The 19,211-nt window shown below is 36.7% G+C and overlaps 1 protein-coding gene across 1 annotated transcript in view; it reads right to left on the bottom strand.

Moving 5' to 3' along the window:
• The window catches only part of GALNTL6 (polypeptide N-acetylgalactosaminyltransferase like 6), a 510,232-nt gene that overhangs the window by 263,100 nt on the left and 227,921 nt on the right, over positions 1–19,211 (bottom strand). The window contains exon 4 of the mRNA XM_086611935.1: positions 18,255–18,421. Within this exon, the coding sequence (XP_086468061.1) occupies positions 18,255–18,421 (167 nt within the window). The remainder of the gene's footprint in view (positions 1–18,254; positions 18,422–19,211) is intronic.

The raw sequence follows: 19,211 nt of genomic DNA on the forward strand, positions 1-19,211 counted from the left end.
CGCTGTGCTTGGCCAGGCCTGGGTGCCAGCCAGGCAACCGCCACTTCCATGAGAACTGGCCAGGCAGCTGTTAACTCCTGGTCAGAGATATTGACCTCGCTCCTGAAGCAACTTAGTTCTATTTAAATATGAAAGAAAACACAAAATGCTCATTTCAGCACTTTTCAGTTATACTTCTTACAAAGCTGGGTAAAAGTAAGTGTGTTGCTCATAAAAGCCTTAATGCGTTTCTTCACAGAGTGCAGTTCTGTAACTAATTTCAAGGAGAGGATTGGCATGCCACAGAAGAGGCAAGCTCATTTTGGTAATTTTAAAACAACTTATTCTTTCAAAGAACATACGTACTAAACGCCTTCCTTATTTCATACATTGGCAAATCAATAAAAGAGTAATTGAATTCAAGAACAATTTCCATAAATCTAATATTACTGGTTTTCCTGTATAACACTTCCAAAAGCAACAAAGTTAAAATAATATATATATTTGGCAGCAATCCACAAAGTTGTATTTGAACATTCAGTAACAATCTTTTTAGAGCAAGACATACTTTGAATGATTTAGAAAGCATTATATAATACTTTTCACAACATGCCTTTGAATAAAACAGTCAATTAAATAAATGAGCATGCTACTGTCAAAAACCCTAAAATTGCTCATAGTTCTGGACTTGTTTTTTTGAATTATGTCTCTGATTGGGAACACTAAATTTACTAGATTGTTTATATTTACATCTAATATTTAAATAATTCCATTTACACTCACAAATATGTTAGAGACACATATTGTACCAACAAGATTTATATATCACATACTAATCAGAAGCACTAGCGTAACCTTATCATTCCACAGCTCTGTGCAGCTTTCTAAAGCAGACAGGAAGAATTGTAGTTATATATTGTATTTGTATATAAACATCAGCAGAAAATCTGCTTTTATCTTTACAGCAAATGGGAACTGGCTTTTAGATGTCTGATTGATACCTGACTAATACTCTGAGAAATTAAGGAAATACTGCTGATTCATTTTAAAATGCAACCTTATGTAGAAAATTTAACTAAAAAAGCAAAGACATCTCCAAGTTTAAAATAATTGCATCAGAACCATGTTTCTGGTCTGACTTGAGTTTTTCTACCAGTAACCTCTATTTGTTACGATCCCCCTCTGCATTTCTTGCAAAACAGATCAAGTTCCCCTTTGATAGATATTTTTCCAAGAATGGCTTCACCACCATCCCTACTCCTTCTCCTCAACTACTGAAACCTGGAATCATTTAAGTTCTCTGGGGTTTTGTAGCCCATTCCATAGTTACGAGGGCTTTCAGCTTCAAGGACACTTTTTCAGAAAAAAAAAAAAAAGAAAAAAGTCTCAAAGAAGCAAGAAAGTCTACTTCCCATGATGCTAAAGAACACAGCCTGAAGGAGGAGAGTGAAGACAGGAAACAGAGGGACAATTTCTGTTTCTGCTCCACTACTTATCTGTTGTGTGCATGCAGGGATGTAACTTTGCATTGCAGGGTTCTGCTACCTCACGTGTATTTACCTTCTTACGACGAGAAGGCACAGACATTGAAGTGGCTTTGCAGAAACACGCTGCAAGGACGCACTACCGACAAACCACGTATGCACCTGCAACATGACTTCTAGTCGCAAGAGCGGTTAGAGCGGCAGTGAATAAAAAATAGCACCTGAAAAATTTCTTCATGCGGATTAATAACACAGTTAGATCCCTGTACCTCTGACTTGCCTCACATCACTCGTGTAAGGCAGGAGTGCCACGCGACTTGCGATTTCCACATCACAGACAGCCTGTGAGGCAGCCAATACGTTGGAATAGAAGGTGACTCCATCCTGCGGGCCTGGTTAACAGGCAGCTGAAATAAACCATCATCTGCCTAAAGGAAAGCTGATTGCAAAACAGACTGAAAACAAAATGACTATGCCACATTTTTTTCCAAAGATTTCATAATGTAGCATACAGTCCTCGGGGTAGTTTGTTTGTTGGGGGTTTTGAGAGGTCTTTAGTGGTTTTTTGGGGGGGGAGCGGAGTGGGTCTTTTTTTGGTAAAAGTTCTTGGGCATGATGGGTTGATTTTTTTTTTTTTTTTTACCTAAAAAGCAGGTTGCTAAAATTCGACCCAGTATGTATGCACCAGCCCAATTATATATCCTACAAGAGATATAAGCCATTTCATCAAAGATCTTTTTCAGTCAACATAATTGCTCTATACTAGGAAAAGCCCATCTGTTCTACTGGGCTTTATGGGAATTCTGAAATAACTCAAAGAGGGCAAACAAAACTCACTGCAGAACAGTGGAATCTAAGTGACTGTCTAAATCAAAAATTAAGACTTGACACTGTAACCAAAGGGGCTGGAATAGTTTTCTACTTAATATTTGCATAAAGTTCACAGAATTCACACCTCTTTGAAGGGTTCCCAAACTCTATCCCACTGAAATAAAGGAAACTTGCTGTTAATTGCATTTTTATAACTACTGTTATTTTACTGTCATTCATAATGGAGTCATAGCTTTTTAGAATATATAACATTTGGTAGGTACAGCATAAGTTACCCACTCCAAGAAAGAAACAAAGTTGAAAGAGATAACCCTTCAAAAAACTCAAACAAACAAAAAAATGAGTAGGGACATGAGAAAGGCGAAGAAGAAATTAGCTCACAGTTCTTATTGAAGCTGTAAATTCAGTTAAAATTACCTCAACTAGGAACACTTAAAAGACTCTACAGAAAAATCCATTCAGTTAAAAAGCAATAATCATCAATTACCTTCAAAATTTAATCACCTGTGCTACAGAAGTACACATTTAAAAAAAAAAAGGCTCCAGTGCAATTGGCACTGTCAGTTTGTTTTATGTTTCATGCCCTTACATTCACAGCTGGCATCCAGATTGTCACTCACTGGTGACAATCTTTCTTCCAAAGAAAAAAAAAAAATAAATCAGGGAATATGTCAAAAGAGGATATTTAAGGTCCTGTTAAAAACACTCTGACTAGATACACATATTTTAACTTGTCTTGTACACTTCAATGCTGTGTTCATGTATTATTGCAGTTTGTAGCACAAAATCTCTTTCTTATAATTAACATCAAACTGCCAACAGAAAAACAGAAGAAGAAGGTGGTTTGCAGATAGGAAGCAAGCACTTCAATCAGTGTTTTCAAATACATTCAAGGACAGCAGTAGTTTTAGGCTCAAATATAAGTTTGGATTGGATTATTTGGATTATTTTCATTTTTCCTCTCATTAGCATAATCTACCTTTGTCTTCTTCAGTTAAAAATTGCAATAGGTAAACCACTCAAAAGAGAACAGGACTAACATCTGTTTTGAATTATTTTACAGTTCTAAAGGATATTGACTTCAATATCATTACATTTGTTTGCACATGAGATCTCTTTCTTTTTACACACCTGGATCTACTTTATGGAACAGACTGTGCAATTAAGATAATTAAGTAAATTTTTTCCATTCTCATCTAAATGAATCAGTTGTGCTTGAAACATGTTTTAAAGTACCATCACTGTCCATTAGAGCTGCCTAACATATTTTAAAAAGAAACTTTACGAAATTAGAATATTTACAAGATTGTCTTAAATATGAATGTCTTTTTGACTAGAAATACTGTACCACAAATACAGAAAGTGCTGCAAAAGCAAAGGGAAGTTGCTCGCAGCTACTCTGTGGATGTGCAGCAGAAACAACTGCTACACACATACATCAGTGGGAGTCAGAAATCTTATGCGTTATTAACTCTCCTTCTTCATCAATATTGATTTTCAATCTGAAGGATGACGTATTATGTGGCTTTTAAAATGGAAGATATAGATAATTTCATTTTCATCAGAAAGAAAACTTTAATCATATTTTGGCCTTTAAGTTTACTATTTACATATGATACTCAGGAAGGTTCCCCACTCTCATAAATAAGCCCTTCTCACCCAGCCATTGTACAGGCTGCATTCCCTACAGGCAATGATAATTAATTAGCTGATCAGAACATTTAGAAATCCTTAAAGAAAAAAGCATCAGCAATCAAATCCTACACTTCTTACAATAAAATACTGGTCTGAACAGACAACCACTTTACTCAGTATAGCCAGAGGACCTCAGAAAAATCCATGAGGCATGGGAGGACCCTCTTCAAAAGACTTCCACACCTTCAAACACCTAAAAATATTAATTTGTGTCTCTTCTGTGATTAAATGAGGCAGAAATGGACTAAGACAGCAAATTCATGTCTATCCTGCTAGATCTGAAGCAAGAAGTTTGCTATTTTGATAGCTGTGCACAAACAGCACCTTCAAAATGAATGTCAGCTCTGTTTTCTAAATTAGGTGTGCTGCCTTTCAAACAAAGGGTGGAGGGTCGGGGGGGCGGAGGAGACCTTGGCCAGACATCATCTTCCAGATTTGTTAAGAGATTTCTACCTATTAAAGATTAATAGGTTCCTAATAAAGAATCAACATTTTATTTGCAAATTAATATGCATTCCCTCTGCTGATTTTTTCCCAAACTAGAAAATGCTGTGTGGAAATATATCCTGACCTAGCAGTAAGAGAAATTAGCTCATATATCTTAAAAACCAAATAAACCCCAACTACTCCCCTAACACACCTCTCTGACAATAGCAACATTCACTCAAGTTTCCAAAATGAAAAATCAGCAGAGACTGGAATTCTGCATTCCTGAATGCCATGCACATATTTGTGGTATGTTTTATAGATGTAAGTCGAAGTGTTCTCTCCATCACATAAATGCAAAATGCCTAACAATTACCTGTTCTAAATGGTTAGGATTTTCCATATTGTATAGTGCCCTCTGCTTTGCTGAGACACTGCAAGAGTCTGGCCTTTCTCAAGCCTGGGTGGTCTGGTCACCTCTCCAGCCAGTGTTACATTATGGAACAAAATAATATCAACGAAACGGCAGTACTACCTTCAAACGAGCTTTATATTATATATTAGCTTTTCATAAACGTTTTTGTGTGTGTGCGTTTTTTCCCCAGGTGCATTAATTTTATATTCATTATTAGCTTCATTCTGGGTTTGAAGTATTTGTCCTAATACTTATTTCTTGAATGTGTGCATGGGAAAGGCAGATATGGGGATTCCTACAGCAGGTGAACAAAGATTGCTAAGTCACTGACCATAAATGAAATCAACAGATTTGTTTACCCTCTGTATCTCAGTAGAATTACGCAGCAGCCCTGCAAAGCTGAAAAAACTGAAGCATGTATCTTCACAATGCATAAGCATACAACAGGATAAAAGGGAAAATAATAAAAAAATCAATAATTAAAAAATCACTATCCCAGGTAAAAAATATTTTATATCTGTAACTTGAGAAGGCAGAGGGGAATGCTCAAAAGCTTGTGGCATGCACCAAATCGTCCTCCTTCTAGCACTCTCTTCACCGCAATCTTCCACTTTATGTGGAAACTTATTCTAATTTAGAAAGCCTAATTTGATCCAGTCCTATTAAAATAAATTCTTTATATTGCCAGATACAAGTTATTAATGTTTTATTCGCAAATCAGCAACATTTAAAAAACAAACTATGCATGACAGATCCATTAAAGCATTCAGCCATTTATAAACTTCATAAAATTGCCCATCTGCCTGAAAGATGCATTTGCTCAGTTTGGGAAAATAGCACATTCAGAAGAGCCCCCAAAGTTGACTGAAATGTCTGGATAGTGATTTCTCAGAGCAACAAAATATTCCTTTTCAAGATAATCAAAATTATAATTGTATTTTTTTTTACAAGAAGATTTGTAACTAGACAATTCAATACATCATTAATGCCTCCTACGAGTCCCCCAAGATGCACAGAGCAATGAACAAACACGCATAAGTACACTTTTGATTTTTGACTGCACAAAATAAAAATCTGCATAAACACATACAACACTAAACAAAATAGATGCTTTTGGCAACAAGGCCTTCATTTATGCAAGATAAATAAATTAAATAAATACAGATAATGGTGGAACTGCTTGCCATTAGCAAGGAAAGAATCATCAGAAAAAAATGCTGTCAAATTATGTATTGTGTTATCTCAACAGAAAAGCATTGAGATTAAATGAATACAAATGAATTGCAGCTCTTTTAATACTCATAGAAAATATTCTGTAGGCTTTTTTTATTTGTTTGTTTTGACAGAAATAGAATATACCAGAGCTTTAGCAGAAATTGAAATTATTTTCTGTTTTACTCTATGTCTGAGGCAAGGTTAGAATAGCTATTAGAGCTCTTTAAACATTTCTGATCTTGTCAGGGTTACCAAATTAATAGAACAGGACAAACCTTTGTTCCTCACGTATAAAGCTTTGAAGGCATTCATTTGCTAAACTCATTACAGGACTTTTCTTTCTCTAGGCCATGTTAAGATTTGAAAATTAAACACACTAGGAATCCTACATATAAGAAGCAGTCTAGAAAAGACACCAGCATTTAGTTTGGAAAAAAATGTATATAGTTAGCAACCAAATCAACATTCTCCCAGCCATCTCCAAGAGTAATTATTAGAACCTACTATCTACACCCTTTATGTGACTAAAAGGGCTTTTACAGGCCAACATACAGTGTTTTACTACCAGAACTCTGGGTTTAAAATTCTCTTACAAGTGACAATCACAATTTTCTGCTTTGGTCATCTCAGTTTTCCTTCCGCATCCTGGGATGTATCAAGAGAAGCGTGGTCAGCAGGTCAAGAGAGGTGATTCTCCCCCTCTACTCTGCTCTTGGGAGACCCCACCTCGAATGCTGTGTCCAATTCTGGTGTCCCCACCATAAGAGAGACATAGATTTGTTGGAACGTGTTCAGAGGAGGGCCACAAAGATGACCCAGGGGCTGGAGCACCTCTGCTACGAGGACAGGTTGCGGGAGCTGGGATTGTTCAGCCTTGAAAAGAGAAGACTTCAGGGGGACCTAATAGCTGCCTTCCAATACCTGAAGGGAACTTACAGGAAGGCTGGGGAGGGACTTTTTACAAGACTGTCCATTGATAGGACAAGGGGAAATGGGTTTAAGTTGAAGGAGAACAGATATAGATTAGATCTGAGGAAGAAATTCTTCAGTACAAGGGTGGTAAGACTTTGGAATAAATTGCCTAGAGAAGTTGTGGATGCCCCCTCCCTGGAGGTGTTCAAGGCCAGGTTGGACGGAGCCTTGAGTAGCCTGGTCTAATTGAGAGGCGTCCTTGCCCATGACAGGGAGGTTGGATTAGATGATCTCTGAGGTCCCTTCCAGTCTATGCCATTCTATGATTCCTTACACTACTTTATTTCTTATCTGGACATCAAGTTTGTTACTAGGTAATGAACATGAAAGTAATAGCTCATTTATACAATTGGTAATCCATTTCAAATAATGTTAGTAGATCTCAGGCTTGCCCATGAATTGCAAATGGGGCAGGAGGAAGGAAAAAACCAAACCCCTAAACATTTACAATACGGTAAAATAGCATAAAAGGTTTTCTGAAGTTATTTTCTTTAAGATGCATAAAACTTAACTCATGTCCTGCACAATGCTATTGCCTGTTCTTTAAAGATGTTACTATTTTGCACAGTGATTATAAGCCTACTTGAAAATCTGCATTCAGGAAAGGGGAAAGATATTTTGAAAGTCTGCTTAGGTGAACTCAAGTTTTGCAATTATGACAACCTTGACTATAACAAACTACTGTCTTTGGTAAGACTGTTAGGATGTTAATTCAAAAGCTTGTCACACCTTATTAAACTGTATTTAACTTTGAAAACTGAAAACTGCTAGCCCTTGCTGTGTACAATGAGAAGATAATGAGTTATTTAAAGTAAGGATAACACTGAAACAATAGTCAGGTATGAAAAAGATCATGAATAAATTTCAATTTTAAATTAAAAGAAAGCTTCTAAATAACTGACAAGTAATATTTGGCAAGATTCCCTTAATGTTGATACCAGGGCAAAACCTTGTTGATTAGCTCATGAAAAATAGTACTCTACACAGTCTCAGGCTTGTACTCCTGATACCTAATAACAAAGAACCACCCAGAAAAGAAAATTTCATCAGTTTAGAAGGGTTGCTTTGCAAGAGGTCCAAGACTTCAACTGCTCTCCCACATCATTTGACTACAGGTTTTCATGCTAAATACTTTATTCAGGAGAAATGTCATTCAAAGCTATAAAAGTTAACTAACATCTCCATTACACTACTCATTGAATTTGTGGAAGTAATACATTTGGATTACTAGCTAAGAATTGCTAAATGCCAATGAGATCCCCAAGATCACTTAATTCATAGCATCAACTTTAACATTTAAAAAAATATATTTTTTAAAAAAAAATAAATAATTTTCTTGAAACTTATGACACTATAAGAGAGTAAGAAATGTAGGGAAATGTGTAAGGACTGTATCTTTTCCAATTTTTCAGCTACTAATGTGCATCTTTTCCATAGTTCATTAATTACAATAGCTGCAGAAGGTAACCGTGAGCTAATTGTTCTAGTCTCTTGTCAAGTTATTTAATGTATCACTGCAATATAATAATGCTTTTTCAAGTGGAAAGTAAACAGCTGATATCTGAGAGAAAAACCAAAGTAGAAACCAATCTTTACTGAGGTTTAGACATTATCGTTCCTATTTATGAGACCAAATTTGAGTATTCCACATGAAGAATTTTAAAATAATTCCAGCCATAATTCAATTTAACATTAAAGAAATGTTAATCAAAGCTGAAATGCGTAGTAGAAAACACACAAAAAAAGAATACAAAACTAGAACACATTTAATTTACTACATGAATGAACATGCTTCTAGTATTTCAAGATTACTCAGAGCGCATATACTGATTCATTTCAGAACCTACTTCAGATATCTCGTGAATGACACTATGGCATAAACTGTTGTAGAAGTTGACAGAGGACATAGTCTTGCTAAGTACAGGCTGCCCATTACTACCACCCTGTTTCAATCTCAAAAGTTCTTCACATGTTTAGACAAGAAAGGGATGCAGCCTACAGTCATCAGCATAACGCACAACCAGCACACATTTCATAGGGTAGTCAAGACAAGAAAGATTGACCAATACAGAGCTTGGGGAAACACAACCTTCATATTCTGCCTCCACACGTCCTCAAAAGTAAAATTGCTTGTATATTATAACCAATTCAAAGAACTATGTGAAAAGTTAAAATCTGTTTTCATATTAGTATTGCATGGCTGGAGTTTTTATTTTTACACCTGAGCTGTATTTGAGTTGCCTGAGTGCAGGCAGCATTGGGATGTGAGTGTATTCCTAACTGTCTCCCACAGCAGCAACATCCCAAATCAATTCTGTCTAGGTGAAGTGTACAATTTCAATTATTTGAAGTTCTTCCCATGTCTCCCTTTTTTACAACATGAAAATATTCTTTCCCTCTAGAAAATGAAAAGCATTTTGAGATGGGCTGCAGATGCCTTCAAGATGGCCACTATTTTTCTGGACTGAACTCTCCTCAACCTCAGGTCAACCCTTTCTTTTCCCATTGGTAAAGCCATTCTGTCAAGTCAGAATGTCTTCCACAATGAAACTGTTGTTGCAAGGTATGTCAGGAGCTGAAGGCAGAAGACTGTACTCTGTAATTTCAGAAAAAAAAACTCATAACAGAAATAATAATATTAAATAGTCAAAACTGAGAAGGGACAGCAAGGAAAAGAAAACTTGGTATTAAGGATACAAATAAGTCCATTCCAGCTCATGTTTGGATATCTTTGAAACTGTACTTGTTATTTGTTACACTGACAGTACTTTATTTTGACCAGAAGTAAGTTCAAGTTGAATAAACTTCAAATAACATCATTGGGAGTGCATTATAGAGGAAATGAAAGAGGCATTTTATAGCTTGATACCCCAAGTATAAAAATGCAAGTCCTATGTTTAGTTAGATCTCTAGTCAATATAGGCATCTTGAAATTGAATTTGTTTCCGTTTCTATTTAAACTTTTACTGTCTTTTTTTTTTTTTTTTTAATGTCCTTTTAAATTTATTGATGTGTTGTTTTATCAACTTTGGATAAAAAGACAACTTTTAACCCCATATGAGGGTCAGTCTCATAATTTTTCTGATGTAGTGCACATGAAGCAGTCTTATGCTAATGTTAAGGTCAACATTACTTCAAAGTTTTGCTGCATTAAAATCTGCTCCTGTAAAGGCTGGATTACCCTGTCAGTGATATGAACACTGCAGCTAAAATTGCTGGGATCACTCTGGGTTCCAGGATGTTTAACTTAAACGCCTCTATGCAAACGCATGTAGCATGGGGGATAAACAAGAGGAGTTAGAGACATGTGCATGCATGCAGGGCTATGATCGTATCAGCATCAATGAGACATTATGGGATGAATCCTGTGACTGGAGTGTTGGAATGGAAGGACACAAGATCTTTAGGAAGGACAGGCAGGGGAGACAAAGACGAGGTGTCACCCTCTATGTCAAAGAGCAGCTGGAGTGTATGGAGCTCCACCTGCGGGTGAAGCTGACTGAGAGCTTATGGGTCAGGATTAAAGGCAGGGTAGGGACAGGTGACATTATAGTCAGGGTCTGCTACAGGCCACCTGACCAAGAAGACTCAGCAGATAAGGCCCTCTATAGACAGATAGGAACAGCCTCACATTCATGAGCCCTGGTCCTTATTTTATAGGGGACTTCAACCACCCCGATGTCTGTTGGAGGGACAACACAGCAGGGCATAAGAAATCCAGGAGGTTCCTGGAATGTGTTGATGATGACTCCTTTCTCCAAGAGACAGAGGAACCAACAAGGAGAGGTGCTTTGCTGGTCCTTGTTTTCACCAACAAGGAGGGACTGGTGGGCAACATGAAGCTTAAGGGCAGCTTTGGCTGCACTGACCACGAAATGAAAGAGTTCAAGATCCTTGGGGTGGCACAGAGGGCACACAAGCTCTTTCGGATGACGTCAATTCTCTTGCAAGTAGGTATCGTGTCGACTGCAAGAATCGCACTGTAATTGATAGGGTCACTGAGCAGCCTTATTACTAGCAGCTCATTAATCCTTCCCAGGTGAAGAGGCAAACATTAGGCTGGTTTAACAGACACAGTATTGCCTCTTGTTCTCTGCAGTCTCCCTTCTGTTGATGATATACTACAAGGACAGACACTTCAAGGGGACAAGAATGGTAAACACAGATTTCTATTATATGGCAGGATGAGTCTGTATGCTTAATCCTTCACAGAAGGCCCATTTTACATCATGGGCTCTGATTGCTCCTTGCAAGTCACTTACAGTTTCCCCACTCTCCAGTTACTAAAAAGATGGCAAGATCTGTCCTAGCACTTTCAGCAGGTTGGAAACTTAGTTCAGTGAACCGCTCCCTACTGATATAACAATGCTTTTCACCACAAAATTCTCTGGCAGACTATATTTTGGGTAAACCTACAAAGGAGAAGGAGAAGGAATAATAAAATTCCTTTTGCAAAAGCACACACACTTGTTTAATTGCTGTTTTCATTACAGTTCCACAGAGACACTCACAGTTTGTTCTTAGTAAAAAAAGATAATTTCAAATATTTCAGAACTAAATCAAGTACCAAGCCTTATCCAAGGACTTTTATTAGCATTTATTTTCGTATTACTCGATGTTTCTTTTTGTTAACGGTACCCAGAAGTTTGCTTCAAAAAGTTGTAACACCACACTTGGATTTTGCTGGTGGCATAGCAATAACACTGACCATTTCTCAAAGTTCTTGCCAGTGTGATACACAGAATGTAGTGATGAAAAGATAATGCAACTCCTCATGCTTTCTATTAGAATAAGTGTGCTTCAAATTCAATGTTCACCACTTAGTTTTATTTTCTTTCTCAGCTGTTCCAAAGTGGAAGCAGATCTCTCTAGCCTGTACAACCAGTGTTCTCCAGAGGACTGTTGTATACTGAAGTCAGCTTGACTTAAGTGCACTGTTGTAAACGTTCTACAGCACTAACAAATTGTTTTCATCTGTAAAGCTAAAACAGAATTAGCCTTAATTCTTCAACTGAATTATTTCAGTTCAGTACTCAGTTAGTCAAGGTGACAAATTTCTGTGCACCTTTATCTTGTTTCTTTTTAATTCTCAACAATTGCTATAGTCTATCCTACTGTATAGCAGGTGACTTCTGAAGTTTTTCCTATTGAATAAACTTACAACCAGGGGATATCTTCTGTAGGTATTAGAAAGTTGCATCAGCACAGCTCTCCTATGATAGATATTTATGCTGTACAACATAATGCCAGCAAGACAGTCAAGCTAGCATCAGTTCCAAAAGCAGTCTAGTCTCATAAGCATGGTGTTTCTTCACAGCTCCTTAACCTTACTCAGAAGCAGTTGTGTACTTGTATCTTCACTTGGAACCCCCCATTTTTAGTACAGTAGTACCTGTTGAAACAGGGACACTCCTACATCTGCCCTTTTCCTCCCACTTCCCCTCCCCCCCCCCCCCCCCCCCCCCCCCCTTTGTGTCAGGTAAGGGTATTCTAATCACATAAGCAATGCTCAATATCCCACATAATCACAGCATGCAGAACAACAACAAAACAACTGAAACAAAAAGCCTCACCATCCAGCAATTCGTCACAAAACATTGCCATAAAATTACTTGCACAGAATTATGTTTCTATGTTTAAAAAGCTTGTTTCTCAGCTTTCTGAGAAGCCATACACAATGAGGCAGCTGTTAACTTGCCATCAAGAGCAACCATGGTCCCTCAGCCCCTCTATTCACCACCACTGTTGTCTCCGCACATACCGCTTGATGGCAGCTAAGGCTCCTCTTCCAATTCCAATATAACTTGTCCAGGTTCTGACTTCTGTTCCTAGAAAACGCTTTTTAGTTATACCCTTTCTATTCAAAGGAAAGACACATCACAGAACATTTTCCTGGCTGTAGTCGCTTTGGCTATACACAGCACCAGGAGGCAATTCCAGACACCTTCCCATTAACAGATAACAATGCCCCATTCCTTGTCCTGCTGTGTCTCCAGGAAAAGCACTAACAAGCTGTGTCTATGTACTCCTTTGGATATGCTCAGCACTCAGCATGGACCTTGTTCGAAGTGTTCTCTTTGGTGCACCAATCCTCACAGGTACATGCTTTTTTGAGGAGAAGAGTGGTTAGTTTTCAAGGATGGGCAGATACCCGAGTTCAAAAGTATAGTCTCTGGCATATAAAGGTGGAGAATTATTACTATTTAAGAAAAAACAAATTGCTTGTGTAACTTTAAAGAGCTCAGCTTAAATCAAAAGTCATTGAGCAGTTATATAACATCTTGAAAAACAGGCTCCTAAACTTAAGGAAAGGGACAAACTTAAAGGCATTTTCTTTGGTAGAGGTTGACTTTCAAAATATTACAACATACTCTCCCAATTTTCTTTTTTAAATGTTGTATATTTTGACAACAATGGCAATTTTTGGAGAAGTGAGCTTTCACCAGGGAATCAGAGAATTGCTGTCTATAGCAGAGGATTCCTATGATGAGATAGTCATTCATACAATATAACCTTCACTTTCATTTCATCAGAAAATTTATATCCAGCCATGACCTGAAACAAAGCATTCATAAATTGGAATCACAAGTGACATGTTACATAAACTAGCTGTCTGCAAGCAAAATACAGGGAATTTCATCTTCACGTAACACATAGCATGTGTTTCTTGAGTGGGAAGTTGTGTGATCTGATACTCTGATAGAGCTACTTTGCTTTTAGCACAAAATCCCTTACCCTATTATTGCATAATATCACTAATACAATTTACAAAACTGTAGTTTAAAGGAAAATAAATAAAATCAAACAGCCTCTATAAGGCGAAAAGGGGTTTTGCAGGCTATGAGGATAACCAGGCCACAGATCAGATCTTACTCCATGTTCACACAAAGTAAAGCACATCACTGGCATTGAAATTCACTGACCAGCTAGACTGAGCTCTGATCAAGCAGTCACAGGTTATTTTTGCAGACTGACTTGCACGTTATTAGTCTAGGCTATTCAGAGGCCTGGCACAAAGCATATGGTATCCTGATATGGGACAGTATGATACTCTCAAATGAGTAGCGGTGCAGAAAACAGAGCTAAGCAAGGGGACAGAGAGAGGAGAACATAACAGATGACAAAATAAGGATGAAGTGGCTTATCGACATGACAGAAAAATTCCCAGGTTGTCATTTTCCACCAAAATGCCAGTTCATTGCCAGTGACAGAAACTAGTTCTGTCCTGCAAGAAGCTGTTGGCTGCTCAGTTCTCTATTTTTTTTTCCCTAGCAAATCTGATCGATTTTTTTCAAACTAAAAGATTGCTCAGTAATTGTTACTACTAATAAATTCATTGTTGGCTGTAACATTGTTTATTTTTTCTTATTATAGGTGCTATACTAGTTAGAGAACTATGGGGTAAAGTAAAAATGCTTGGCAAGACAGTTTTACATGTGTGGGCACTGCCGTGTTAGTTCACAGGCCTGACTATGCTAATAAAGTCATTAAAACACAAAAGGAATAAAGGTTGACGTAAAAACTTACCATGTGTTGGCAACCTACATGAGTTAACTAATTAATTATGCAAATCTACGTCCCCCCAGAGTTTTAAAATATTAAATAGAATTTTGAGTATTCCTTTGTAAATGAAAGCTGTTCCATAACACTAGTGAAAAGTTGCTTCCTTTTTCATTTTCGTCCTTTCCTCCAAATCTGTTGCCTGCTTCTTGCTGTGTTCTCAGAGATCTGTCTGCCAACAGACTAACTTCAGAGCAAATACGACAACAATAAACACTCCATCTCCAAAAATAAACCCGCAACCCTCCCCCTCCACCCAATTTCAAAATCTCCTCACACAAAAACCCTTCCCAGAAGCCACTTTCCACAAGGCTCAGTTTCCCAGAAACCAGGCTCACAATACTAGAGGCGCAAAAAAAACCACTGCAGAGATACCCGACACAGAGGTATGTTGGTACCTCCAACATAAAGGTGTTTATTTACCATGGCAGGTGACACTTACAGAACTGAAATGCCTGTAATTTGGAATACAAGGCTTGCATGAATCAGGTATGGAAGTAATTTGCAATGCGTAATTCATCACAAAGTCAAAAATATTCTGCATAGCTTAGTATGCAAAAGGTACGTATATCATTAAACTTTTACGGAAAAGCTACATTACTCGGACCTAGAAGTGAGTTCTAAGAATTCAGTCAAAGTTCTGAGTGAAGAACTGACTGCTAAATCAGCTGGAAAGAGTAAAAACACTCCTAAATTTAAGCGTCAGCCAGCACACAACATAGCCAGTTCCCTTATCAATATCTTTCCAAGGTAAACTAAATAGAAGTCTAATGCTTTCCCCTTTTTTATAGAGCTTTGGCAGGTGACAACGTATTTCTTTTATGTGCAGAACAACTCCTGTGAACTCTAGATTCAGTTCCCTTTCATCTTACCAGTACACCACCATTTGGCCATTTGTGTTTACTCAAATGTAATCAATGTAAATAAATGTTACTTTTGCTGAAACAAAGTGTTAGAAAATTGATAGAATTAGCGGAATTATTTCTATCTTGTATTCCTTAATCATTTAAGTAAACTCTCTAAAAATTAAATGAATAAAGATATTTTGCAACTTTGGGTACATATATTTAAATCTACGCTTCATTCAGTCAAAGATTATTTTTTTTATATTCACGTAAGTTTTTTATATTAAATTTGTCCATGACCAAATACTGCACTTCCAGATTTCATAACATTTGCTTACCTCCCCCTTTTTAATACCAAGTCTCTAGTCTGCATTATATTGGTATTTAAAAAGGTGCAGATGTCCTTTCACTTTTATAACATCTAAATGTCATAAGTTATGGTGAATATTATGCATGAACTATCTAAATTTCTTGGGTTTGATCACAAAAGCCAAAGAAGTGAATATGAATAAAATGAAGGCACACAAGTAAATTTTGCAGACCTGGCTGCACACTGCAACATTTTCATCATCTGTTATCAAGAGTTCTTTATGTGCATTTCATGATTTACATTTACATTAGTTAAGAAAACAAAAAGCTCCAGCATTTTTATCCACCTTTTACAGCCTTTCAAGTTTCTATTTTTCCTCATCTACTCCATTTCTAGCAGGGACTGGCTTTTTGTGACAACTTCCTAGACTTTTGTAAAAAGGACAAGTTTTATTAGGAGAACACCTTAGAGAAAAACATTTGCCGTTTAGTGACTACTTTTGAAATAACAGTGCTATTGGAATATCTCATTCTCACTTTCAACTACCTACAAACGATTCTTAGGTTCCTCACAGGAAACTCTCTATAATATGCAGTTGTGGAAGAGGTACAGCACACATGGTATCCCTTAAATAGCATATAACTGATTTCACAAAAGAAAGTAATAGCCATTCGTCAGCTATTTGACATACGAAGCTTCATGGAGAAATTATACAACGAGAAAAAGGGATACAGATTTATCACTCATCACTATACTGCTTCAAGACTGCAGTAAACTTTGCTTGCAATGATTCTATCAGTTTTGACAACAACTGAACAGACTTCTATTTAATTTTTTACCTAATCGGTCTTCAATGTCTTTCATGCTGCTTTACTGCTCTCATCGGTTTAGGAAAAAACAACTGAAGGGTGAAGGACTAATAACAGTAAACAAGGCATCTATTCAATCAGTTTCAAAAAAGATTATTTTATGAACTGGGAGGGGAGGAGGATAGATATCAGTCAGCATTTTTTCAACATAAAATAACCCAACTGTATTATGTGTGGCCATTTCATGAAAAAGAAAAAAGGGCACAAGAAAACATGATATAGCCTCAGTTAAGTACAGTTTGGAGGATCACAAATACAAGAAGTAAACCCACTTTTAATGCACCAAAACAATTCACCTGACTTGAAATTGTGTTACTGAATTCAGAGTAGCGATGCCAGCATATTGAGCAAGCATAGCCTCAATAGCTGCTGCCTCAGTAAAAGAAGCATTTTTACTTCAGACACATCATAAAACCAACTTATAGACTTCCCTGTAAGTTATTTACTACTGGGAAATTGTTAGCCTGCAGAAAAATCATTGTGCTACTTTACACTTCTTGTTTTGAAAACTTTCATCCATGGTCTAGATTTTTATAAGCATAGAATAGCCAGACCCATACTGACTTTACAATTTCACTTAAATTGTGTTACAGATAGAGAGGCAGTTCATCAAAGGACATATTGCAACTAAACCAGCAGTTATGAGAGGGCAAGATAGATGTGTGCAGCACTAATCTTTCTAACCTCTGAAATATCAAGTTAAAAATCTTACAAAAATGATTCCACTGCAGCACTCTACTAATATTCCTCTCATTCACCCAGGGGCTTCTCACAATACTAGGTCAGAAACCTTTTCTGTAAGCTCCCAGCCGAGACAAAGGTTCTACCTAAAACATTAGGGAAAGAGAGAATTGTGCTCTTTGCTGTCTATCAATCTACTCAGAACAAGGCTCACATACACATTAGCAACTGGTGTTTCAATAGAATAATAATAATAAAAAAAACTCCTCTCAACAGCTAAAGAAAACTCAAAGCTCTCCATGCTTTAAGTGCTAAAAGATGTGCACAAATGTGAAAGACAAACTATTTCCCAGTTTCATATCATTGTTATGGATGAATTTTACCTAAGAAATGTTAAGATTCATTTAAGCAATTTAGAGCATTCATTTCTTGTGCTGCATTCAAAAAGTAAAGATGGCAAAGGTCATTAAGCAATTTCAGTTTTCTTAATTTTACTATAAATAAATGATGTAAAGTTTGATTAACTATTCTAAAGCAGTTTTTCGCATTTAATTCAAAAGAGTTTAATTTCTCTGTATAGCTACTTTGTAGCAGTATACGAAGCTGTCTAGCTCAATAAAATTCCAGATTAAAATCTAATGAGTAGCATCCAAAAGGTCCAAAGTTAATAGGTTTTCTGAGTAAAAGTGAAGCCTAAGGAAAAGATGTTGAAATGCTAAAATTGGTAATATTTCATAAATAGTATATTCAAAATGGTGTATTAATAAAAGACAATGAGCAGCTCACAATCTCTTCCCATTGACATTAATTTCAGTATTCATGCAAAGTAAAACAAAAGCCACTTATATACACTTATTCCAGCTAAAAATCAAACAATACTTCAAGGCAAGCAGCCCAGCAGCTACAGTCTCCTCACTTCTGTTACCCTTCGGTTATAAATTTCAAGTTAAAATAAAACCAGTTGGGCCTTACCTCTGTCACTGAAGTCATCCACAAGAATAATTTCTGCTATCAGGCTGTCTGGAGTGCGGTTGATAATACTGTGTATTGTTCGCAAGAGTGAAGTCCAGCCTTCGTTATGAAATGGAATAATTATGCTAGTATTGGGTAGCTTTTCCAAGTACACCTTGTGCTTACAGCTGGAAAGAAAAGAAAATAACTGTATAAACATATTGAAAAGTCTGAGTTTAGATATACTGCCATCCAGTTGAGCCATTCAACCATCATGGTTTCTGGCATAAAATCTAACAGTGTAATCAAGCAGTACTTTCATGTAACAATAATTCATAACATACAATAACTCTGACCAACAACAACAAAATTGAAGTACACTAGCTGGAATTAGATTCTTTTCCTTCAGTGGAAACTTTCCTGCAAAACAACAGAGGACATATCTTCTACGACATTATTTCCAGAAGATAAATCCTCTTACCAGAAACATTTCTGAAATACGACAAGAAGGAAAAGAAAATCCAGAAAGATCTATTTTTGTCCATAGCAGGCAAAAGTTGTAAAAGTGGTCTACTACATTGAAAGACAAACTCTAGAAAAAAAATCAGTATTATCCTGGGTGATGTGTTCACAACATGCAAAACAACAACATCCACAAATACAACTCCAACTTCAGCTCTAGATAAGCAAAATGATTGCTGCCATTAAAGATAAAGATAAAACAACGTACGAATCTGAAGATGCAAACTGATACAAGCAAGAAAATGTAAATGACCTTTCATTTTTGAAAGGAAAGCATTGGACCTTCAGCATCCTAAATGAACAGCTTCTATGTAATATCAGTGCTTAACCTTACCATTTTTAATATTGAGTTGTTTACATATTTAAGCAAAAACCATTCTTTAAAAATAATGGTCTTGCAATTCAGTTTATCCTAATAGCTGAGAACATTTCATAAATAATGTTTAAGCTATTGAA

This window comes from Tauraco erythrolophus, chromosome 5, assembly GCF_009769465.1.
Source record: "Tauraco erythrolophus isolate bTauEry1 chromosome 5, bTauEry1.pri, whole genome shotgun sequence".
NCBI classification, from domain to species: Eukaryota; Metazoa; Chordata; class Aves; order Musophagiformes; family Musophagidae; genus Tauraco; species Tauraco erythrolophus.